Raw genomic sequence first — 25,950 nt, 5'->3', positions numbered from 1 at the left:
TAATAAGTGCAGAAAATGATCCAGTTTGAATGAGACGATGCTATTTTTTCTACATGAAATCACGAGGTCAGTTCCACAGCAGGTTTAGCGATGTCACAATGGAGATGCACAAACAGCTCCATGCTGCCCCCTGTCTGTCAGCCTGGCTCACTGCAGCTCTGATTGGGTAGAAGAAATCAAAGGGAAGCTTCCAATCAGGTTGGGGCTGGCCCCTGGGGGATGCTGGGTAGACAGTGGTGTCAACGAATGAGACTTCTGTTGTCAAGGTAACAGGACTGGCAGAACACTGGCAAACAACAACAAACATCTTTATTTAAAAAAGGAACAGAAATGCACTCAAACAAACTATACCACCTCGAACTATTAAACAGTCATAAACATTTCAGTAATTAATAAATTCAATGTAAAGACATAGAGAAAGACTTTAGTGCAACGTTTGCCATTGAATTGACAAACAGGAGGATGACTTTGATTGTATAATGTTGTTGAAGCTGACACCCTGGGATCCCTCAAGAAGCTGCTTGAGATTCTGGGATCAATAAGCTACTGACAACCAAACGAGCAAGATGGGCCGAATGGCCTCCTCTCATTTGTAAACTATTTCATAAGAAAGTTTACACTCACCTGCAGTAGGGTGCACCTCATGCTGGATTTTGCCCCTAGGATTTGCCCCTGGGGGTGGGTCAGGAGCCCCCTCTGAGCCCAGAGGAACCGGAGAGAGAGAGAGACGGGGACGAGGCACCCTGAAACACAGGACTCTACAGCCTGGAGAGACAGAGAGAGGGCGTGCTTTAATAAAGATTGAATATTATACAGACACACACACAGTTGCTGACACACACACACTCAAGGCTCATTCAGACTGGACGCAGCGTGGACAGCGCAGGTGGTAAGTGGATTTTTTGCGTTCACACTGAATGCAGCACGAACAGACCCGAGGTGGCACACACGGCAAGACTGCAGATTTTAGCAGAGAGGGAGCAGGAAAAAATTGACCGGATCGACAAATTCAAAACATATTTTAATTCGGGCTGCCCCAATTAACACAATAATCTGACCGCTTAATCAACTAAAGAGTTGATCGCAGATTGGTTTTTTTTACAATTTAAAATCATGCAGAATTTTACATAAAATAAAATCAACCAATAGAAGATCTGCATTTTCTGTCCGGCAGTCCAATCACAAATGAGTGGAGGAGGGACATAAACAGTTTTTTTTAGATTCTATCGATATTTTTAAATATTACATGCAGGGCAGCCGCTATAGATCATTACCTTTATTAAAAATGTGCACAGATTAATCTACCTATTAATCAACTAATGCCCATAAAAATTAACTGATCAAAATGTTACTGGCTTGACAGACCTAATCTGAGTATGTGAGCTGGCAGTACAATGTCGTGAGGCAAGGCACAACTAGATAGAATCTAATAATATATAATAATATAATAATAATAATAATTCAAGGAAAAGAACTGTGTGATATTGGCACTTGCACAGTGTGATGTACTGTTTTATCTAAATGTGCACAAGCCTCTGCAAATCTTAGTTGCCAGTTTCAACAGCATGTTCAGAAATATATATTTTTTCCCCTCACACTAACCCTACCGTCGCAATACGATCACTGAAAATCAAACAGGTGGGCTGCATTCCCCGGGATATTCCAGTGAATCGTATGAAGCGATCGACAGACTTGAACTCTGTATTTTAGAGGGCTTGTCCAACAAGACACACACAAACCCGGTTTTATTCCTGCCAAAAGTACTTGCCTTCTAATCAATTATTTTTCACTGGCAGGCAAACGGCTACAGTTTAGTAAAGCACAGAAGCGGCTGGCTGAATTTGTTTTCGGTGTTTGGTAGAGTTCTGGACATCCAGATGCTGTGCCTCTCTGCCAGTCAAAATGGATAGATTTCTTACTTGCAAAAGTTTTCAGAAAGATATACAGTCAATTTGGATCATTTTATGCTAGCTTTAATATAAAGTTTATCATTGTTAGTTATTACAGTTTTATGTTTTAAGGATAAAGTTTATCATTGTTAGTTATTAATTTTATGTTTAAAGGATAATGTTTTTGATGATGCACATTTTAAACGGCACACAATCATGCTGAAATGGGAACATGATAAACGTTTAAAGTGCAGAGTATTTTGGATTATTTATAATAACTTTGCTGAATAGAAAGCGAATACGTGTTTCCAAACAGATTCTGTGCATCCAAAGACATGTAGTTTAAAAGTTTTAAGAAGGACTGTTTGTTATTCTGTCCTAAACCAGCAGATTGTCAGTCTCAAAATGTTGTGACATAAATGATATATTAAATAGATGTGGAAAAAAGTGTTAAATCAGATTATTATAACTGTGGTATCATTCAACGTTGTAAGGGGGTATTGAGTGGAAACCTACTAAAAAAATAAAAAAGATTTCTTAATTGCTTTAATGGTGTTCCTGTTTCAGGTGAGGCAGCGCTGTGTCTGCAGTGAGGATTGTTTGTGTTCTTGTTGTTTCAGGTGAGGCAGCGCTGTGTCTGCAGTGAGGATTGTTTGTGTTCTTGTTGTTTCAGGTGAGGCAGCGCTGTGTCTGCAGTGAGGATTGTTTGTGTTCTTGTTGTTTCAGGTGAGGCAGCGCTGTGTCTGCAGTGAGGATTGTTTGTGTTCTTGTTGTTTCAGGTGAGGCAGCGCTGTGTCTGCAGTGAGGATTGTTTGTGTTCTTGTTGTTTCAGGTGAGGCAGCGCTGTGTCTGCAGTGAGGATTGTTTGTGTTCTTGTTGTTTCAGGTGAGGCAGCGCTGTGTCTGCAGTGAGGATTGTTTGTGTTCTTGTTGTTTCAGGTGAGGCAGCGCTGTGTCTGCAGTGAGGATTGTTTGTGTTCTTGTTGTTTCAGGTGAGGCAGCGCTGTGTCTGCAGTGAGGATTGTTTGTGTTCTTGTTGTTTCAGGTGAGGCAGCGCTGTGTCTGCAGTGAGGATTGTTTGTGTTCTTGTTTCAGGTGAGGCAGCGCTGTGTCTGCAGTGAGGATTGTTTGTGTTCTTGTTGTTTCAGGTGAGGCAGCGCTGTGTCTGCAGTGAGGATTGTTTGTGTTCTTGTTGTTTCAGGTGAGGCAGCGCTGTGTCTGCAGTGAGGATTGTTTGTGTTCTTGTTGTTTCAGGTGAGGCAGCGCTGTGTCTGCAGTGAGGATTGTTTGTGTTCTTGTTGTTTCAGGTGAGGCAGCGCTGTGTCTGCAGTGAGGATTGTTCTTGTTGTTTCAGGTGAGGCAGCGCTGTGTCTGCAGTGAGGATTGTTTGTGTTCTTGTTGTTTCAGGTGAGGCAGCGCTGTGTCTGCAGTGAGGATTGTTTGTGTTCTTGTTGTTTCAGGTGAGGCAGCGCTGTGTCTGCAGTGAGGATTGTTTGTGTTCTTGTTGTTTCAGGTGAGGCAGCGCTGTGTCTGCAGTGAGGATTGTTTGTGTTCTTGTTGTTTCAGGTGAGGCAGCGCTGTGTCTGCAGTGAGGATTGTTTGTGTTCTTGTTGTTTCAGGTGAGGCAGCGCTGTGTCTGCAGTGAGGATTGTTTGTGTTCTTGTTGTTTCAGGTGAGGCAGCGCTGTGTCTGCAGTGAGGATTGTTTGTGTTCTTGTTGTTTCAGGTGAGGCAGCGCTGTGTCTGCAGTGAGGATTGTTTGTGTTCTTGTTGTTTCAGGTGAGGCAGCGCTGTGTCTGCAGTGAGGATTGTTTGTGTTCTTGTTGTTTCAGGTGAGGCAGCGCTGTGTCTGCAGTGAGGATTGTTTGTGTTCTTGTTGTTTCAGGTGAGGCAGCGCTGTGTCTGCAGTGAGGATTGTTTGTGTTCTTGTTGTTTCAGGTGAGGCAGCGCTGTGTCTGCAGTGAGGATTGTTTGTGTTCTTGTTGTTTCAGGTGAGGCAGCGCTGTGTCTGCAGTGAGGATTGTTTGTGTTCTTGTTGTTTCAGGTGAGGCAGCGCTGTGTCTGCAGTGAGGATTGTTTGTGTTCTTGTTGTTTCAGGTGAGGCAGCGCTGTGTCTGCAGTGAGGATTGTTTGTGTTCTTGTTGTTTCAGGTGAGGCAGCGCTGTGTCTGCAGTGAGGATTGTTTGTGTTCTTGTTGTTTCAGGTGAGGCAGCGCTGTGTCTGCAGTGAGGATTGTTTGTGTTGTCTGCAGTTGTTTCAGGTGAGGCAGCGCTGTGTCTGCAGTGAGGATTGTTTGTGTTCTTGTTGTTTCAGGTGAGGCAGCGCTGTGTCTGCAGTGAGGATTGTTTGTGTTCTTGTTGTTTCAGGTGAGGCAGCGCTGTGTCTGCAGTGAGGATTGTTTGTGTTCTTGTTGTTTCAGGTGAGGCAGCGCTGTGTCTGCAGTGAGGATTGTTTGTGTTCTTGTTGTTTCAGGTGAGGCAGCGCTGTGTCTGCAGTGAGGATTGTTTGTGTTCTTGTTGTTTCAGGTGAGGCAGCGCTGTGTCTGCAGTGAGGATTGTTTGTGTTCTTGTTGTTTCAGGTGAGGCAGCGCTGTGTCTGCAGTGAGGATTGTTTGTGTTCTTGTTGTTTCAGGTGAGGCAGCGCTGTGTCTGCAGTGAGGATTGTTTGTGTTCTTGTTGTTTCAGGTGAGGCAGCGCTGTGTCTGCAGTGAGGATTGTTTGTGTTCTTGTTGTTTCAGGTGAGGCAGCGCTGTGTCTGCAGTGAGGATTGTTTGTGTTCTTGTTGTTTCAGGTGAGGCAGCGCTGTGTCTGCAGTGAGGATTGTTTGTGTTCTTGTTGTTTCAGGTGAGGCAGCGCTGTGTCTGCAGTGAGGATTGTTTGTGTTCTTGTTGTTTCAGGTGAGGCAGCGCTGTGTCTGCAGTGAGGATTGTTTGTGTTCTTGTTGTTTCAGGTGAGGCAGCGCTGTGTCTGCAGTGAGGATTGTTTGTGTTCTTGTTGTTTCAGGTGAGGCAGCGCTGTGTCTGCAGTGAGGATTGTTTGTGTTCTTGTTGTTTCAGATGAGGCAGCGCTGTGTCTGCAGTGAGGGTTGTTTGTGTTCTTGTTTCAGGTGAGGCAGCGGTGTTTCAGGTGAGGCAGCGCTGTGTCTGCAGTGAGGATTGTTTGTGTTCTTGTTGTTTCAGGTGAGGCAGCGCTGTGTCTGCAGTGAGGATTGTTTGTGTTCTTGTTGTTTCAGGTGAGGCAGCGCTGTGTCTGCAGTGAGGATTGTTTGTGTTCTTGTTGTTTCAGGTGAGGCAGCGCTGTGTCTGCAGTGAGGATTGTTTGTGTTCTTGTTGTTTCAGGTGAGGCAGCGCTGTGTCTGCAGTGAGGATTGTTTGTGTTCTTGTTGTTTCAGGTGAGGCAGCGCTGTGTCTGCAGTGAGGATTGTTTGTGTTCTTGTTGTTTCAGGTGAGGCAGCGCTGTGTCTGCAGTGAGGATTGTTTGTGTTCTTGTTGTTTCAGGTGAGGCAGCGCTGTGTCTGCAGTGAGGATTGTTTGTGTTCTTGTTGTTTCAGGTGAGGCAGCGCTGTGTCTGCAGTGAGGATTGTTTGTGTTCTTGTTGTTTCAGGTGAGGCAGCGCTGTGTCTGCTGAGGATTGTTTGTGTTCTTGTTTCAGGTGAGGCAGTGTGTCTGCAGTGAGGATTGTTTGTGTTCTTGTTGTTTCAGGTGAGGCAGCGCTGTGTCTGCAGTGAGGATTGTTTGTGTTCTTGTTGTTTCAGGTGAGGCAGCGCTGTGTCTGCAGTGAGGATTGTTTGTGTTCTTGTTGTTTCAGGTGAGGCAGCGCTGTGTCTGCAGTGAGGATTGTTTGTGTTCTTGTTGTTTCAGGTGAGGCAGCGCTGTGTCTGCAGTGAGGATTGTTTGTTTGTGTTCTTGTTGTTTCAGGTGAGGCAGCGCTGTGTCTGCAGTGAGGATTGTTTGTGTTCTTGTTGTTTCAGGTGAGGCAGCGCTGTGTCTGCAGTGAGGATTGTTTGTGTTCTTGTTGTTTCAGGTGAGGCAGCGCTGTGTCTGCAGTGAGGATTGTTTGTGTTCTTGTTGTTTCAGGGGAGGCAGCGCTGTGTCTGCAGTGAGGATTGTTTGTGTTCTTGTTGTTTCAGGTGAGGCAGTGCTGTGTCTGCAGTGAGGATTGTTTGTGTTCTTGTTGTTTCAGGTGAGGCAGCGCTGTGTCTGCAGTTTGTTTGTGTTCTTGTTGTTTCAGGTGAGGCAGCGCTGTGTCTGCAGTGAGGATTGTTTGTGTTCTTGTTGTTTCAGGTGAGGCAGTGCTGTGTCTGCAGTGAGGATTGTTTGTGTTCTTGTTGTTTCAGGTGAGGCAGCGCTGTGTCTGCAGTGAGGATTGTTTGTGTTCTTGTTTCAGGTGAGGCAGCGCTGTGTCTGCAGTGAGGATTGTTTGTGTTCTTCTTGTTTCAGGTGAGGCAGCGCTGTGTCTGCAGTGAGGATTGTTTGTGTTCTTGTTGTTTCAGGTGAGGCAGCGCTGTGTCTGCAGTGAGGATTGTTTGTGTTCTTGTTGTTTCAGGTGAGGCAGCGCTGTGTCTGCAGTGAGGATTGTTTGCGTTCTTGTTGTTTCAGATGAGGCAGCGCTGTGTCTGCAGTGAGGATTGTTTGTGTTCTTGTTGTTTCAGGTGAGGCAGCGCTGTGTCTGCAGTGAGGATTGTTTGTGTTGCCAATCTCTGCTGCTCTAGTCATGCTACTATCCGCGTTTCGATTAATTACATTTTAGAGAAAGAATGTAGAAAATATGACAATACAGTTGTAAGCGCGTCTCTCTGGCCAGCGTAAAAAAGACAAAGTTAAAACAAGCCTTAAACTTTTCTTAACTGACAGGATAGGAACATAGTAACACACAGCGAGAGGCAAGTACACCTCAATAATAACTGGGGCGACTATTCCTCTCAGGAACCAAATCAGAAAGCAAACAACATAACATCCGGTTGGGTTTACATCATTGATAAATTAAACCCATGAAACTGTGGCTTCAATAGCAAGCCCGTATTCAGCTATGAGGCACAAGCCTCGGTTAAAATCAGACTAATACCACGCATTTCATCCCTCGTTGTGTGCTACATTCATTCCCAAGCCTCTGCTGCGCTCTTCAAAACTGTTTAAGAACATAAGAAAGGTTACAAACGAGAGGAGGCCATTCGACCCATCTTGCTCGTTTGGTTGTTAGTAGCTTATTTATGCAAATCTGATCTATTGTAATAATAGTTTAATAGTTTAATAGTGTGAATATCATTTAGGTAGGGGTGTGGAGGCTTACCCCAGACATGCTCTGTAACCTCACTATGCCATCCCCCCAAACTGGATATATATATAGACAGACACACACACACACACAGTGTGCCTATAGAAAACCTACACCCCCTTTCAAAATTTTCACCTTTTGTTGCCTTATAGCCTGGAATTAAAATGCATTCCAATTAGTTTTTATTTATTTATTTATTTAATTTATCTACACATCCTACCCCATAACTTCCAAGTGAAAAAAATATTCTAGAAATTTGGAGAAAATTAATTAAAAATAAAAACTGAAATAGCTTGCTTGGTTAAGTGTCCACCCCCCTTGTAATAGCAATCCTAAATTTGCTCAGGTGTAACAAATCGCCTTCAAAGTCACACCCCAAGTTAAGTGGCCTCCACCTGTGTTAAATTGCAGTGATTCACATGATTTCAGGATACATTCAGCAGTTCCTGTAGGTTCCTTCTGCTGGCTAGTGCATTTCAAAGCAACGACTCAACCATGAGCACAAAGGAGGTTTCAAAAGAACTCCGGGACAAAGTTGTTGAAAGGCACAGATCAGGGGATGGGTATAAAAAAAATATCTAAGGCCTTGAATATCCCTTGGAGCACGGGCAAGATGATTATTAAGAAGAGGAAGGTGTATGGCACCACCAAGACCCTGCCTAGATCAGGCCGTCCCTCCAAACTGGATGACCGAGCAAGAAGGAGACTGATCAGAGAGGCTACCAAGAGGCCAATGGCAACTTTGCAAGAGCTACAGGCTTTTATGGCCAAGACTGGTCAAAGTGTGCATGTGACAACAATATCCCAAGCACTCCACAAATCTGGCCTGTATGGTAGGGTGGCAAGAAGGAAGCCATTACTCAAGAAAGCCCACCTCGAATCCTGATCGAAGTATGCAAAAAAACACTCAGGAGATTCTGTAGCCATGTGGGAAAAAGTTTGTGGTCTGACTAAATGTAACTTTTTGGCCTCAATGCAAAGCGTTATGTTTAGCGCAAATCCAACACAACGCATCACCCAAAGAACACCATTCCTACTGTGAAGCACGGGGGTGGCAGCATCATGTTATGGGGATGTTTCTCATCGGCAGGGACTGGGGCACTTGGCAGGATAGAAGCGAAAATGAATGGAGCAAAGTAGAGAGAAGTCCTGAGGAAAACCTGCTGCCCTCTGCAAGAAAGCTGAAACTGGGACTGAAGTTCACCTTTCAGTATGACAACGACCCAAAGCACACAGCCAAAGCTACACTGGAGTGGCTAAGGAACAAAAAGGTAAATGTCCTTGAGTGGCCCAATCAGAGCCCCGACCTAAATCCAATCAAAAATTTGTGGCATGACTTGAAGATTGCGGTCCATCAGCGCTCCCCAAGGAACTTGACAGAGCTTGAACAGTTTTGTAAAGAATGGTCAAATATTGTCAAATCTAAGTGTGCAAAGAGACCTATCCCAACAGACTCACAGCTGTAATTGCTGTGTAATTGTATTTTTAATATATCATTTTTTTCTCAATAAAACCTTTTTTCCCCTTAACAGTGTGGAGTATGGTGTGTAGATAAGTGGAAAAAAATCCTCATTTAAATGCATGAAACTCTGAGGCACTGACACAACAAAACGTGAAAAAAGTTCAAGGGGGTGTAGACTTTCTATAGGCACACATTATATATATATATATATATATATATATATATATATATATATATATATATATATATATATATATATATATAAAAACACAGTATTTATTTATTTTTTTTGAACTGTCTAAAATTGAACAATCCGTAATTAATACAGGGTATAAATGTTGTTGGATAATACAGCGGCTGTTTTTTTAAAAAAGTAATAACAATAATAAACAGATGCAGATGCACCAACAGTTGTAAATAATAGCCAACATCTATCAGAAAGTTTATAAAAAATAAAAACGCAAGTACATATTCTTTTCTGATTTTAGTTGAAATGGTGAAGACGCTTGCTTGAGCCAGTTTATTGTAAATAAAAGGTACAAGCAAGCAGAAAACAGGACACTGCACTTTACGCCAAAACAAAAAGACACACAAAACGGACTATACTGAACAAACACAGCGAGCAGATGGACAAACACTGTGAGTCCCACCAGCACGCAATAGCAATTGATATTACACTATTTGGTTTCTCCTCCACTCTCTCCCGTTCCCTACTCACCGAACACCCAACCCTGAGTGAGTAAAACGTGCATCTATATATACTGTTGTGCTGGGATTCAATTACCAATTAATTATTCACTTGAATCCCAGCACGTGAATTAATTATGTGGAACCTCGTGCTCACATATTAACTACTTTAAATGCACGTGAATTGATGTACAATCCCGTGCCTAAATACAATTATATATTTTTTAAACACATGTGAAATACAGACCCGTTTATATCCCGTGTACCAATGCCTATACACCAACATTTAACACACCACATGCAACATATAACAGAAAAATAGACACAGGGGCGGGAGCTTTGTCACAGCCATGTTTTCCCAGTCCTGGGCTCTCATTTCGAGAACTGTACATCTGTGTTTTTGATGACCACTTGATCGCTCAAAATGGGCTTTATTGGCCATCTTTGTTCAACTAGCCGTTCAAACATTGCGAGAATGCTACTCCATCGAGTGTGGCAATACTGGATTAGAGAATGTGCAGGTGTTGCAAACTGTTCCTGCTCTTTTCCCAGTGCACTACAACACTGCTGCGAAGGAAGTAACCTACCAAGTTGCTAGCTGCAGCTGAAGTTGTTTTGATAGAGGCTTTATCAACCGGTGTTTGCACACAGCTGCAGTGTGTGTGCAAAACAAGTAACATCATTCCACTTGTCACATACGTTTCCAGCAGCGATCACGTTACTTGCATTGTTAGGTACACATGCAATGATCTTTTCCTGTATCCCAAGTTCTCTGGTTATTTTTGCCAAACGAGTTGCTGTGGATTGCCTGGACGATTCGTGAATTGCCTGCTGACTGGGCAAAAAATAACTTATAACAACTTAAAATAACTTATTTCGGGCTGCCCTCTGCTTCCCGGGCAGAGTCCGAATCACCCTCTCTGTTCTGAGTGACAGGCAGACCTGCCTAACCTCCAGGTTTTTCGTTTGGTCTCAGCGTCTGGGTTCTGTCATGAAGTCTATGAGTGTTTGGAGATTTGCTGCTTAACAAACAAAGTCCCTACCCTAGATGTTTAAATTTAATTACCAAGGCCCTTTCACTACCACTGCTTCAAGTTCAATTATAAAAAGGACATTATTATTATTATTAATAATATTATTAACGTACTAACAACCAATAATAAGGAGTTGTATTGAACTGTCCAATCAGAGACATGGATGCAGTTACTGGGCGGAACATGAATGATCAGCTGATTCACGTTTGAACGTGTTTATGACAAGCGATCAAAGAGTGGACAGCGTGCTCAGCAGAGCGACGAAAAGTGTAAGTTAAGTACGTAATACATATCTAGATTTTAATAATTTGCTCTGATATGTCTCATTAAATATTTTATAGTCATGTTATCAATAAAAATACATTTTTAAACATATGCCTATTTTCTGAAACCGGTCTTCCTGTATAGTTTTTATGAATGAGATGAGAGAGTGAAAGTGAGAGAGAGTGAAAGTGAGAGAGAGAGAGAGAGAGAGAGAGAGAGAGAGAGAGAGAGAGAGAGAGAGAGAGAGAGAGAGTGATGCTACTCAGGTAGGCGGGTCAAACAAGCTCTTCAAAATCGTAGGTCTGTGTCTGTCCCTCAAACAGAAAATAAAAGACCTTTGAGATTCCTTTTGGACTTTGACTGGGCAATCAGCAAAAATCAAATCCACTCTAGTGTCTAGAGTCTGTGTGTACTGCACCCCCTCCCTGAACGACCTGTATTTTTGCCCCTGTCATTGCGATAACCCGAAACACATCCACTAGCGAATCAGCCTATGGAAACTTTTTGACCTTGTTCTGCTTTAGCTTTTAAAATTAAATTTATGTATCAAAAAAATCATTCATAAATTTAGAAGAAAACTGTGGTTTTGGACGTATAGTCCCAGATGTTTAGATATTAAAATCCTCGGCGTTCACTATATTAATATTTTCCCATTTTCAGGATCGTATAATTCTGGGTATTTAGCCAGAGGATGGGATAGATGTGCTAACGCTGCTTGCTTCTGTGTTCTCATTGGTTGATACAACACAGCAACTGAAAAGTTAGCTTCAGGAGCGAAAATAAAATGTCCACCCTGCGTCCTGTGTGAACACTTAGGTCAAGTACATGGGAAACAAAAAAAAAACGTCTACACCAGCCGTGCCGTGTCAATGTGAACGACCCTTCAGACTGACACACACACACACACACATTGTCGCTGACACACAGATTGTGTGTGTGTGTATAGGTGTACATCTGTCAGGGACAGACAGAATCTCACACAGGTCAGTCACACACACAGGACACACAGACAGTGAGCTCCGAATGGTTACCTGGGCAGGAGCGGGGCAGTCTTCTTGGATGACTCTCGTCCAATCAGAGTCCTCTCCCGGACGGGCATTCCTCACCATGGCGATGTCCTGAGGGGTCGCAACCCCTCTGAGAATTCCGTAGAGCTCAGAACGAAACTGAGAACAGTTCTGAAAAACCGAGCTGACAGAGGGAGGGAGGGAGGGAGGGAGAATGCATTACTGACAGAATGAACTGATTGCATGACTGATCGATTCGTTGGTTGATTAGTGATTGATCATTCCATAACAACTTAACCAGAGCTGTTGCCTGACCATCTCAGATTTTTCAGGGGTTTCAGGCCCACTGAGTTCAGAAATGCTAATTTAAAAAAAAAAAAAAAAAATAATAATAATTTCCCGGAAGTTCCACACTGAACCGTTTAAAACAGTTTGTTTTGACTGGGAAAAAATCACGCTGGGCTCAACTTAGACGCTACGCTCGTGTAGCACCTCGTTCGACTCGTAAAGATAGGGTTCGAGACAAAAATACCAGGAGCACCCAACGCATGAGTGGTATGTGATGAGTTTTATTCAAACTTCAGCCCAACCCTTCACCCTGTAGGGGATGCAGGTCCTTAAATGTTAGTACTGCTGTAAGAACCATAGGGATCACTTTTCCAAATTCTGTGAAACACTTTTGGTTTCCAAGTCCCCCCCACTGGTCATTAACCCCCTCCTGAAATTAGAAGAACCAAGCAAAGCATTTTGGTATCTGCAGATTTTGGATTTTTTGCTGATTTTTTTCATTGTATTTGTCATGCATTGCAGCATTGCTTATGGCCACTTTGGTGATGGCTAAAGTACCACATCAGTCCTTCAATTTTACACTCTGGGGTTCTAGACTCTTCAATTTTACATTGTCTGGGGATCTAGACTCTTCAATTTTACATTGTCTGGGGTTAGATCTAGACTCTTCAATTTTACATTGTCTGGGGTTAGATCTAGACTCTTCAATTTTACATTGTCTGGGGTTAGATCTAGACTCTTCAATTTTACATTGTCTGGGGTTAGATCTAGACTCTTCAATTTTACATTGTCTGGGGTTAGATCTAGACTCTTCAATTTTACATTGTCTGGGGTTAGATCTAGACTCTTCAATTTTACATTGTCTGGGGTTAGATCTAGACTCTTCAATTTTACATTGTCTGGGGTAAGATCTAGACTCTTCAATTTTACATTGTCTGGGGTTAGATCTAGACTCTTCAATTTTACATTGTCTGGGGTAAGATCTAGACTCTTCAATTTTACATTGTCTGGGGTAAGATCTAGACTCTTCAATTTTACATTGTCTGGGGTAAGATCTAGACTCTTCAATTTTACATTGTCTGGGGTAAGATCTAGACTCTTCAATTTTACATTGTCTGGGGTTAGATCTAGACTCTTCAATTTTACATTGTCTGGGGTAAGATCTAGACTCTTCAATTTTACATTGTCTGGGGTAAGATCTAGACTCTTCAATTTTACATTGTCTGGGGTAAGATCTAGACTCTTCAATTTTACATTGTCTGGGGTAAGATCTAGACTCTTCAATTTTACATTGTCTGGGGTTAGATCTAGACTCTTCAATTTTACATTGTCTGGGGTTAGATCTAGACTCTTCAATTTTACATTGTCTGGGGTTAGATCTAGACTCTTCAATTTTACATTGTCTGGGGTTAGATCTAGACTCTTCAATTTTACATTGTCTGGGGTTAGATCTAGAGTAAAGAGTGACAGGGTGTGCTTTCAGTGGCACTAGCTTGGAGCTAGGGGTTATGAACTTGCGTGTGGAATTTAGATTTCTTTGTTACAGTGACGCATTTGAAACTCCAAAAACCTCAAATAGTTGCGTTTTAAAAACTGCAGACTGATAGAAAACACAACAGATAGATTACCATGCAGGGGTGGCCAATTTGTAACACCGATGTCCAGGGCAACAAGATTTGTGTGATGGACAACAAGTTTTGCCATTACACTTTGCCCGTCGGACAGGTAGTTTTGATTTGTTTATTTGTCCTGTGTTCGCTCTGTTGATAGAAAGGCACTCTGGGTATATTTGTAGAGAGACACACAAGTTTCTGAAAACTGAATTGTCTAAGTCTAGCACATGCACAAACATTTTAAAAAGTGTTTACGCCCCACCCCTACAGTTTCTGATTGGCTAGCTTTGGAAGAAGCTAATCTTCCGTTGGTTACAAAGAAACCCAGAAATGGCTGCCTGAGGGTGAGAGTCTCTGTCAAGACACACGCTAATCTTTTAAACTTAAGGTATTATTTACGTTTTTTGTAAATTAGCAAATAAGTGATACTGCTTTCTTAACATGAACCTGACATTTAAATGCAGCAATCTAGTGAATTTAGAAAAAAAAAAAAACACACCAGTCGCTAAGATATTGGTGGATTAGAAAAAATGGTGTTGTGTAATTTATAACACTTTGTGGTCAAGCGTGTACTTGTTGGGAATATGTTTAAAAAAAATGTTTCAAAACTTTCCCTGGCAAAAAAATGTCAGGATTATTTTTTCTTTCAATTTTAAGTATTGCTGACCTAGTTTGCTATTTACCATATTTACATATTTTTGTATATTTAAAACTCTACATTATTAATTACATATACATATATTTATAATTTATTTTTACTATGTTAGTTATATACTGGACATGCACAATCCATCGATTTGTGAATATTAAAACACTGATTGACATATTTACAATAGAAATTAAATGCTTATAAAGTACAGTACTGTTAAGTGAAATAAATATCATAGAAGCATTTTTTCTGTCTGCAGAATTTAATGGAGCCTACTGTAAATATTGCGTGCATTTTGGAAGAAAAACTGTTAAAAAAATGAAAATCAAATATCAGAGAAACTTGATCAGTTAATCACACTTCCTTTATAAATCTGTGGTTCAGCAGTTACAAACCTGAAAGAACGTCAAGAAAAATCTGCATTCCACAAAGCAGCAGTAACAGTTAGAAATGATTTTGTTCTGTGATGCAACAAACTGAAACACCTGCACATCAGGACCTGAACTGAGCTTACAGAGAGAGGGGAAAAAACAGGCAGAAGCTATTTTTATATATTTGAACTAAACTCCCAAGTATTGCTTCTTATAGTTGTACTCTTAGTATGGTACTTAAATTTACTAGCAAATGTGTTCCAAACTGCACTGAAAGGAACATTTCCTTAAAGTATGTTACACATTTGCTGAGGTGAGGTGGGGTCACTGTATCTTGAAGAATTTAGTGAACTTGTCAAGACACAAGGTAGATCTGCCCCTGTTAATCACGGATTGATTTTCTTCACTGTTAAATGAACCCCAAATCCTACAACTTGTATTCTACTTTGTGTGCGTTTTGTGCGACGGGAGGGGGCAAGTAGATTTTTCTAGCAATTTGTCCCTTGGACAAGTTTTTTTCAGAAATTGGCCACCCCTGACCATGGTAAGGTGAATTTTTCTAGCAAAATCTAAGATGGTCGGGCAGCAAAACACCCCTTTACTGGTTGAGTTGGCTTGAAATGATCCGGATTCGTTTTATCGATTACCTGAGCTGGCAGCCTGTGAGCAGGTTCTCTCTGAACAGGATCGGGGTTCGAGAATCACCTGAGCAAAGTCCGTTCACTGAGCCACTCAGAGTGGAGATCTGAGAATACACAGAGATCAGGAAAAAACAGAGAGAGAGAGCACGAGAGAGAGAGAGACACAGATACAGAGAGAGAGAGAGCATGAGAGACAGAGAGAGAGAGCACAAGAGAGAGACAGAGAGAGAGAGAGACACAGATACAGAGAGAGAGAGAGAGCACGAGAGACAGAGAGAGCACAAGAGAGAGACAGAGAGAGAGAGACACAGATACAGAGAGAGAGAGAGCACGAGAGACAGTGAGAGAGAGCACAAGAGAGAGACAGAGAGAGACACAGATACAGAGAGAGAGCACGAGAGACAGAGAGAGAGAGCACAAGAGAGAGACAGAGAGAGAAACAGATACAGAGAGAGACAGAGAGCACGAGAGAGAGCGTGAGAGACACAGATACAGAGAGAGACAGAAAGAGAGACACCCAGACAGACATATAGAAACAGACAAAGACACACTGAGATTCTGAGATGGAGACATAGACAGACAGACGCATGTTTGTTTACAGCGTTTAAATAAAGGATACTGGCTGGGCTCTGCCATTGAATCGACCCATCACAGGGGAGCCCCACACCAGCCCAGACTGAAGAGGAGTGGATGGGGGAGGAGGGGAGGGAGAGGAGGCAGCCTGGGAAAACAGAAAACAAGAACCAGTAAACAAAACTATCAAAACCAGTAAACAATCTAATCCGAACCAGTTAACTTATGTATAAAATCTTTCCTGGTCTCTTGGGGTACTGCTTGTCTTGTAAAAACTAGAAGTGAACGTGTCTCTGCTGGTAGTTTAGAACACAAGACAGGAAGCACTTTACACAGAGAGTTGTAAATGCATGGAACAGCCTGCCAGGTGAAGTAGTAGGATCTAAAAGACTGGGAGCATTTAAAAAATAAATTTAAAAAAAGGATTCTGTGCTTCAAGGAGTTCCCCTCAGCAGGGGAGAACGATGTGCCCTTGATGGGCTAAACGGCTTTTTCTCGTTCCAAGCTGGACCTCCCGTCCCGGTGTTCATACCCTGAACTGTGTGCGGTGCGTCTGGCGCAGTGTCGATTCAGACAGGGACACGTTGCTCAGGGATAATTCCACAGACACATTCGAGATCTCACCAGCGGAGGTGTGCACAAACACGGAGGAGACCTGTGGGAACACAAGAGACCATCGAACCAGCCCTGCCGTCAACCACAACCACAGGATGACAGATACAGAAGTGTCCAAAACTACTTCAAAATGTTGTTTTTCAGCTATTCTCAATAATTCATATATTAAAGGGTTAAACAAATAATCAAGTGTATTCATTTCATTTAGAAGTAGCTGGAAAGCACAATGACAGGGTTCTGAAAAGAGACTCCTACCGCACAGCAGTTTTTTACTATGAGGTTGATTAGCCCCAGTGTACAGGTAAAAAGCTCAGGTGAGTCTTATTAAACTCATAACTGCTGTCCAAAGGGAGTCTTACTTCCACCCTTGAATTCAGTACCATATAAAAAACAACAAACCCCCCCCCCGAGGTCTTACCTCCATCACGACGTTCTTACAGAACTCTCCATCAACCACTGGGTCTTCCCATTTAGATACTGGGTGCACTGGGATCTGACAGACACACACACACAGACAAACTAGTGTAACTATAGTGCATACACATGCATTTGTGCCACATTTGAGGCGGACTGTTACAGATTTGTTATAAGGAGGGATTAACACAGACCTGCATATCAGTCTGGTTGGCACTCTCTGCACTGGGAATCTGGTTAAAAAAACAAACAAACAAAAAAATTCTTAAACTACCTTTAGCAAAATAAAAAAAAAGGTTTAAAAAGGTACACCCCCCGAATCATGAGGCCGCAAGGACTCTGCAGCTGTGTGCTCTCACCCGCAGTATTCTGAAGGAGTGGTAAGTGGTCGCCCGAAGGGAGGGGTCACTCGCACAGGACGTGGGGGTCAGAAGTCGTGTGCAAGTCAGCGTTGTGTTCAGCAGAAATCCTAAACAGTGGACACACACACACACAAATTCTGCGTCTGTCCCTAATTTAGACAGGTTAAATAACCCTTCTCACTCAGACATAAGGATTTCGAACGCTCCAACAGATAAGCGAAAAGGAGCAGGATTAGAACTTTTATTCCCGAACGCATAAATGTTACTCCAGAATTGACGCTTTGTGGGTTACACAAGATATTTGATCAAATGTCTGTAAATATTTTGAATACGATTTATTCAGATCATTCCAGTTCCTATAACCTTCTCCCATTCACACCGTCACACCAATAATTCCAGCTGGAGGCTAAATAACTCAATTTTATAAACCCAAGCTAGCAGAACACATTACAAATGAAACTGACATAAATACTGAATCTGTTGAATCATTTGCAACTGTATGGGATGTGTATGAAGCCACACGCAGAGGCTGGTTTAGAAGTTATACAGCTTACGAAAAGAAAGCTAGGAATAAAAAACTACACAAACCAAGGCTGGCTGATTCAAATCATGATTTACAGCACTTGATTGGTTTTTCTAAAAAAATCATTGATTTAAATATTTTTCATTTACTACCTATTTATATAGTTTCTCAAGGAAAGACATGAAAAGTATGTTTTAAACTTTTTATTAACGCAAACATCGTAAACTCTTACTGTTTATAAACTTAAACTTAGGGCTGTATTCTATTCACAGCGCAAATGCGAGTGCAAGTGTGAATGGCGCTTGCCCCTAGTACTGTGGCTCATAAATGGAGTGAAGACTAAAAAAACAAATACTGCACTGAAATGGTATTCTGAAGACATGTCTTGTCCCGTTATAGAGGGATTGCCCCATCATTCACATATTCGCCAAAGCACAGGAAGAGGAAACCAAAGAGAGAAAAGTAAAGGAATGGCTGGGTGAGGGAGGGGATTTTTCTCTGGCTACTCCATCGCTAAACTCTTGCAGTTCACATATTGTAGTTCACATTTAGAGGAGCCACAATGGTAAGTAATTTGCTTTATTTATGTATTCGTTTAAGATTATTATTATTCACAAGCCATCATTTCCAACATCCTTAAACGTACAGTTTGGAGGTACAACTACAGTACTACAAATTTTAAATCTAAAAAAATTGCCAACCCTGACACGAACGCACAGATCTTGAAACAAAGCATAAAGAAAATGATGCATGCAAAATAACTACTGCATGAACATTTAATGAGATGAAACCCTACAAAACGGCATGCAAAATACAAAATCTGCACTACTGATCTGAACTACCCCAGAGTAAAAACAAAGAAAAACCACCAAGCTACACCGTCCCCTCCATATATCGCGGGTGTCGGGGTCCAATATAAATCTGCTGTATATCGAGGGCCGCGAGAGACCCATAGAAAAATAACAGGCTAACAAACACTGTCCAATTTTATCGGGGGCGTCAGGGTCCACTATCAATCCTCTACGCAGCCCACTTTTTCTCATTTTTTAGAAAGCAGCGCACAGTTTTAATTCATACAGCGGAGGGTAATTGCTTCTCATCAACTTCAGTCTCCAATTAATTTCATGAGTCTGCCTCTCCTTTCTCATATCCCCAAACCCGCTGCATTCACTCCCAGCAGTCTGGTTGCTAGGGAGCTGACTGCCCTGTGGCTTTTGGCTAGTGCACTGCTGCCACACGTGAACACCTCGCTGGATAAAACAGAAACCGCTTCAGCAAGTAAATATTTCATTTGCTTTGTGTTGTTGTGCAATGCGTGTGTACATGATAACAGGACGATATTAATGTTTGTTGTTAATTGTTTTGTATATTTTATTTTTAACACAAACATGGTAAAAAAAATATATATATATATTTAATTACTATATGCATAAACGGATGTAATCAATTTTAATACGCAAGACAGTTTTTAAAGCGTTACTTGCAGTGTTACACATCAATCCACAGCTCCACATGTAATTCTGCATTCTTTTCTACCTTTTCAGAACATCGATATCATCTGCTTTTTTGGAGGACAATATATCGATAGTGAAAAATCAGGCATCGCCTCAGCCTTACATATGACATGGACTTGTCCAAAACTGGTGAGACACTGGTCTCTGGTAGCCGATTCTTTGTCTAGAATTACTGGAACTATAATATCGTTGGACCAAAAGATATGTCTTTTGAACTACTTTAGTGACAACCCATGGGACAAATCTCAGAAACTATTAATATCAGTGGGATGCATGACTGCCAAACGTCTCACTGCCATCAACTGGAAAGACAAATGGCTTTGGATATCAAAAGGACACTCGGTACTGCACCTCCAGCCCCACCCCTTGTTCGCTGTATTTATCACATACCTCTTTATAGACGTGCACACTAATCAATCCTCTCCTGATCACTCGTTTTATCACCAAACTCAATAACGTGATCCAACTCATTTTATTACTATAACCTCTCAAAAAGCTCAGCATATGTCTGTGATATTCTTTGAGCGCAGGATGCAAAAGCAGATTTCTTCTTTGTTTGTCTGCTTGTCTGTGTTGTGCAGCTACTAGAGTTATTGGGGCTGAGGCTGATGTTTTGAGCTTCTTACCTGCAGGATTGGCGTCGACACACAGCCCGTTCACTCCGCTGGGCGCCGGCTGACTGAAAGAACCAACCGCAGAGGAGGAGGGGAAGAAAGAGAGGAGGAGATCACCAGCCTAGAGAGAGGAAAATACACGTCAAGTTTGTGTTGTCCCACGAGCAATGTCAGGACAGACACACAAACACACACACACAGAGACAAATACAGAGAGGCACATACACACACACACACACACACACACACACACACACACACAGACAGGCAGGCAAACTGGTACCTTGTACTGTTTTGAGCTGGAGGGCTGGCTCAGGGTTCGAGGGGTGAATGAAGGGGGGCTTCTCACCAACTCACTGGGTTCCACTGGGGGGGTCCAGAAATAATTCGAGCGAGCTGGAGGGAGAGAGAGAGACTTAAATATCACAGACTGAAGTATATAATGGTATAGTCTCTCACATAAACACACTCTCCCCCCTTCCCCTCCCCTCACAGTTGTCTGTCCGCACACAGAAGCGCCTCGTCTGTCCATCTGTCTGGATCTCAGCTGAGCTTGGAGCGTTACTGCGGAACAGCAAAGAGTCTGAAAAACACTGCCAATCAGGGAGCCTGAAACACACAAATAGAGACATTACAATATACTAGAGGCATTACAATATACTAGAGGCATTACAATACACACACACCAGGGGTGTGCAATTTTGGAAAAAAAAACTTGAAATGCTAGAAAAATCTACTTGCCCCCTCACCATCCCACAAAACACACACACAAATAGAATATCACTTTTAGAATTTAGCTTTTATTAAATAATCAATTAGTGGCTAATAATAATTTTTGCTTCATGAAATCAAATAAAGAAAACAATTCAGAACATACTTGCCTATTCTGAGCCCACCTAGTGTGCATTCTACCTGACAGGTCAGACCCCACACACCAGGCCAGCAGAGCTACCTTTTATTATGAGGTGCAGCATTTCAATATCTTACGGGTAGGTTTCGATCACCGTTTGCACCATGCCTTTAAAGGACAGCAACCGGAGAGCAGATGAAATTGCTTTACATAACCAAAAAATGCTTTCCGACCCGAAAGAAAAAATACATTTTTTACAGAAGATGTTGATGAGTTGTATCACATTCTTTCTGATCATACTTCCTGCGTGTTGTGGCTACAGGGGTGTGCAATTAATATTACAATACACTCACATTACAATACACTACACCCACATTACACACCCACATTACATTACAATACACTCACAATACACTACACTCACATTACAATACACTCACACACAATCGCATTACAATACACTCTCACACATACTTGCATTACAATGCATTCACACACACACACTTGCATTACAAAACACTCAGACACACACACTCATGTTACAATACACTCACACACACACGTTACAATGCACTCACACACACTCACGTTACAATACACTCACACACACTTGCGTTACAATACACTCTCACACACACACACACACTTGCGTTACAATACACTCTCACACACACACACACACTCATTAAAATACACTCACACACACTTGCATTACAATGCACTCATTCAGAGGTTCGCCAGATGCCTGGGACAACGAGATTCGCATAACGGACAAGTTTTGCTGTTACACTTTGCCCGTCGGACAGGTAGTTTGTATTTGTTTATTTGTCCTGTGTTCGCTCTGTTGCTAGAAAGGCACTCTGGGTATATTTGTAGAGAGACCCTCAAGTTTCTGAAAACTGAATTGCAGAAGTCTAGCAGCAAGCACACACATTTTAAAACCAAAATCCTACAAGTTATATTCTACTTTTTTTGTGTGACGGCGAGGGGGCAAGTAGATTTTTGAGAAGGACAAGTAGATTTTTCTTGCAATTTGTCCCTTCGATAACAAGTTTTTAAAAAACAATTGCACACCCTTGCACTCACACATTACAATATTACAGTACACTCATTACAATACACACACACTACAATACACTCACTCTCTCACCTTTTACTCCCAGGGGTGCAGTGTGTGAAAACAGACTCAGGCCCATCTGTGAGGTCACAGTCTGTGATGTCACAGCAGCAATTGAGGTCACAAACCCCTGGAGTGATGTCACAGGTACAGAGGGGCATGTCTGAGAAGGAGGGAGAGAGAGAGAGAGAGAGAGAGAGAGAGAGAGAGAGAGAGAGAGAGAGAGAAGAGAAGCTGCATCGTTATTCAATATGAACTCTCTGGCCACTTTATTAGGACCTATCTCTCTAACTGACTGGATTTTTTGCTGGTTTATCAATGCTGTAAAAATGAAAGTGTGACATACAGACGGATATACAGACAGACACTCGGACACATTCTTAATGGCAAATTCTGTGACAATTGGAAACTCAGTTCTCCAGGAATAAGGAAAAACGTAAAGCATGATATATAAAATCGATAACTGCATGCGGTTTGGACTGGGTGTGTAGGGTCACCGCCTGTGATACACAACCTCGATACCTGGTGCAGCGTGTATGGGTGTAGGGTCACCGCCTGTGATACACAACCTCGATACCTGGTGCAGCGTGTATGGGTGTAGGGTCACCGCCTGTGATACACAACCTCGATACCTGGTGCAGCGTGTATGGGTGTAGGGTCACCGCCTGTGATACACAACCTCGATACCTGGTGCAGCGTGTATGGGTGTAGGGTCACCGCCTGTGATATACAACCTCGATACCTGGTGCAGCGTGTATGGGTGTAGGGTCACCGCCTGTGATACACAACCTCGATACCTGGTGCAGCGTGTATGGGTGTAGGGTCACCGCCTGTGATACACAACCTCGATACCTGGTGCAGCGTGTATGGGTGTAGGGTCACCGCCTGTGATACACAACCTCGATACCTGGTGCAGCGTGTATGGGTGTAGGGTCACCGCCTGTGATACACAACCTCGATACCTGGTGCAGCGTGTATGGGTGTAGGGTCACCGCCTGTGATACACAACCTCGATACCTGGTGCAGCGTGTATGGGTGTAGGGTCACCGCCTGTGATACACAACCTCGATACCTGGTGCAGTGTGGATGGGTGTAGGGTCACCGCCTGTGATACACAACCTCGATACCTGGTGCAGCGTGTATGGGTGTAGGGTCACCGCCTGTGATACACAACCTCGATACCTGGTGCAGCGTGTATGGGTGTAGGGTCACCGCCTGTGATACACAACCTCGATACCTGGTGCAGTGTGTATGGGTGTAGGGTCACCGCCTGTGATACACAACCTCGATACCTGGTGCAGTGTGGACTGGGTGTAGGGTCACCGCCTGTGATATACAACCTCGATACCTGGTGCAGCGTGTATGGGTGTAGGGTCACCGCCTGTGATATACAACCTCGATACCTGGTGCAGCGTGTATGGGTGTAGGGTCACCGCCTGTGATACACAACCTCGATACCTGGTGCAGCGTGTATGGGTGTAGGGTCACCGCCTGTGATACACAACCTCGATACCTGGTGCAGCGTGTATGGGTGTAGGGTCACCGCCTGTGATACACAACCTCGATACCTGGTGCAGTGTGTATGGGTGTAGGGTCACCGCCTGTGATACACAACCTCGATACCTGGTGCAGCGTGTATGGGTGTAGGGTCACCGCCTGTGATACACAACCTCGATACCTGGTGCAGTGTGTATGGGTGTAGGGTCACCGCCTGTGATACACAACCTCGATACCTGGTGCAGCGTGTATGGGTGTAGGGTCACCGCCTGTGATACACAACCTCGATACCTGGTGCAGCGTGTATGGGTGTAGGGTCACCGCCTGTGATATACAACCTCGATACCTGGTGCAGTGTGTATGGGTGTAGGGTCACCGCCTGTGATACACAACCTCGATACCTGGTGCAGCGTGTATGGGTGTAGGGTCACCGCCTGTGATACACAACCTCGATACCTGGTGCAGCGTGTATGGGTGTAGGGTCACCGCCTGTGATACACAACCTCGATACCTGGTGCAGCGTGTATGGGTGTAGGGTCACCGCCTGTGATATACAACCTCGATACCTGGTGCAGCGTGTATGGGTGTAGGGTCACCGCCTGTGATACACAACCTCGATACCTGGTGCAGCGTGTATGGGTGTAGGGTCACCGCCTGTGATACACAACCTCGATACCTGGTGCAGTGTGGACTGGGTGTAGGGTCACCACCTGTGATACACAACCTCGATACCTGGTGCAGCGTGTATGGGTGTAGGGTCACCGCCTGTGATACACAACCTCGATACCTGGTGCAGCGTGTATGGGTGTAGGGTCACCGCCTGTGATACACAACCTCGATACCTGGTGCAGCGTGTATGGGTGTAGGGTCACCACCTGTGATACACAACCTCGATACCTGGTGCAGCGTGTATGGGTGTAGGGTCACCGCCTGTGATACACAACCTCGATACCTGGTGCAGCGTGTATGGGTGTAGGGTCACCGCCTGTGATACACAACCTCGATACCTGGTGCAGCGTGTATGGGTGTAGGGTCACCGCCTGTGATACACAACCTCGATACCTAGTGCAGCGTGTATGGGTGTAGGGTCACCACCTGTGCGGGACTGGCATCTGTGTGTCTGGGTGGCAGAATTAACAAGCTTGGACGCCCCAATGTCTGGGTTTAAGTGAAACGCATAAGAAACTCCAACCTTCCTTTATATTTTCTTTGCCATACATTGGGTGCTTCAATGATTTCCACTATCTTATTAGAAATGTACTGTTTAGTACTGATCTGTACATTATTTTTTTTTAAATCTGTTGTTTCCATATCACCGATTACTGAGCGGAAATCGAAATTCTCACGGGTAGGTATATAAAGGCTATAAATGGGGAATCTGCAGGTGTTATAGTAAGCGTGCAAACCAGTGTATATGTATTCGTTGTATTGTATTTTAAATGAATAAAAACATAATTTAAAACAATACAAATGCTTACCGTAAGCGCGAGAAAACGTCCGTGTCCCGGGACTGGTTTCCGGGGTTGCCTTGGAGACAGCTTTGTCCGGGGACGGGGTGCTTTCGCTGGAAGTCGGGCTCTCATCTCCGAACTCCATCAGAACTTCTGGACCCGACTCGGGTTGCTTCGAAACATCTTCCAAGCCGGCGTCGGAGGCAGACTGGACTGTGGAAGCCGGCTGCTCGGTTCGGCCCATGTTGCCAGGCCCGTACGGTTCCGTGCTGCCCGTGTAGCTAATCGCTGTTGAATCGGTTGCAGATGCACCGTCCAGCGACAGGGCGAGAAGTACCATCCCAGTAAAAACCAGCATCTCCCAGTAACGTCCAATACACGAGCAACAATGCGGCATTGTCAAACCCGGGTAATTATACTATTTAAACAGAAATCTGCTCAAATATAAATACAGATATCGGGAGTCTCCGTTTATTCCGATTTCAATTAAAATTAATGCAGTTACATAAAAAAACCCGATATATTCTGTGCCGTAGATTTCTTATTAAATGTTTAAAATAGATGATGATGATGATGATGATGATTATTATTATTATTATTATTATTATTATTATTTTTTATTATTATTGTTTATTGTTATTATTATTATTATTAGGCTATGACATGAAGATAAAATAATGGTTATTTTCTCAGAACTTTTAGTTAGTCACAGAGAACTACATAAAGGTAAAATCACTTATAAGAATAACCCAGACGAATCGGGGCTTTCGTATTAAATTGCTGCAAAAGTGTTATAATTAACAGAGCGAGTCGTAGCTAATTCACACGAGTGTCGGCGTTTCAATTTTAACAGGGGTGTATTTATAATACAGTAATCCCCTTTCCCGAATCGTTGCATGCATGACATCCATTCAAATAAGTAAAACAGCGCTGCTGATCAAAGCGACATCTTGCTGTGGACGTTTTGAATCTTCACTCGCTTTCCGTCTGAAACTAAGAAGAAGGGGCGTGTGGCGTCATCACGCAGCGGACGCCTGCTGTAACCAGGGACGCGGGATCTATAGCAACCGTGCCGGGTCACGTGACACGACGGCCCGCGCCAAGCAGGCTCCCCTATCACGTGTCGAGGGTGAGGTCTTCTTATGCGCCAGTCTTGCAGATTTGCAATCATTAAGGATTGATTGCGCTTCCAGCAAGACCGCTGCTGCTTAAAAAAAAAAAATCTTCCAACCACATGACAGCTG

General features: G+C 43.2%; 1 protein-coding gene across 1 annotated transcript; it reads right to left on the bottom strand.

Annotated features, from left to right (window-relative positions):
• Nucleotides 1-11: 11 nt before the first annotated feature.
• Nucleotides 12-25,277, bottom strand: LOC121307317 (tectonic-3-like). Its single transcript, XM_041239497.1, has 14 exons — nucleotides 24,734-25,277; nucleotides 21,792-21,921; nucleotides 20,285-20,400; nucleotides 20,075-20,187; nucleotides 19,804-19,912; nucleotides 17,138-17,247; nucleotides 16,973-17,011; nucleotides 16,783-16,857; nucleotides 16,282-16,404; nucleotides 15,796-15,897; nucleotides 15,183-15,280; nucleotides 11,639-11,798; nucleotides 625-765; nucleotides 12-286 (listed from the first exon to the last, which is right to left on the bottom strand). Exons 1-14 carry the CDS (start codon nucleotides 25,101-25,103, stop codon nucleotides 68-70), a joined length of 1,905 nt encoding a protein of 634 aa, XP_041095431.1. The 5' UTR covers nucleotides 25,104-25,277; the 3' UTR covers nucleotides 12-67.
• Between the last annotated feature and the right edge of the window lie 673 nt (nucleotides 25,278-25,950).

This window comes from Polyodon spathula, chromosome 55, assembly GCF_017654505.1.
Source record: "Polyodon spathula isolate WHYD16114869_AA chromosome 55, ASM1765450v1, whole genome shotgun sequence".
Lineage (NCBI taxonomy): Eukaryota > Metazoa > Chordata > Actinopteri > Acipenseriformes > Polyodontidae > Polyodon > Polyodon spathula.
The sequence above is the reverse complement of the archived record's forward strand: the minus strand, read 5'-3'. Positions and strand labels throughout refer to the sequence as shown.

Bases quoted from the DNA above. Each gene is read 5' to 3' on its own strand.
- LOC121307317 (XM_041239497.1), bottom strand. From the start codon at position 25,103: ATGCCGCATTGTTGCTCGTGTATTGGACGTTACTGGGAGATGCTGGTT. The intron at 21,922-24,733 runs GTAAGCATTTGT...CCTCCTTCTCAG, and splicing joins GACGTTTTCTCGCGCTTACG to ACATGCCCCTCTGTACCTGT. The intron at 15,281-15,795 runs GTATCCTTTATT...GTGTATTCTCAG, and splicing joins TCAATGGCAGAGCCCAGCCA to ATCTCCACTCTGAGTGGCTC.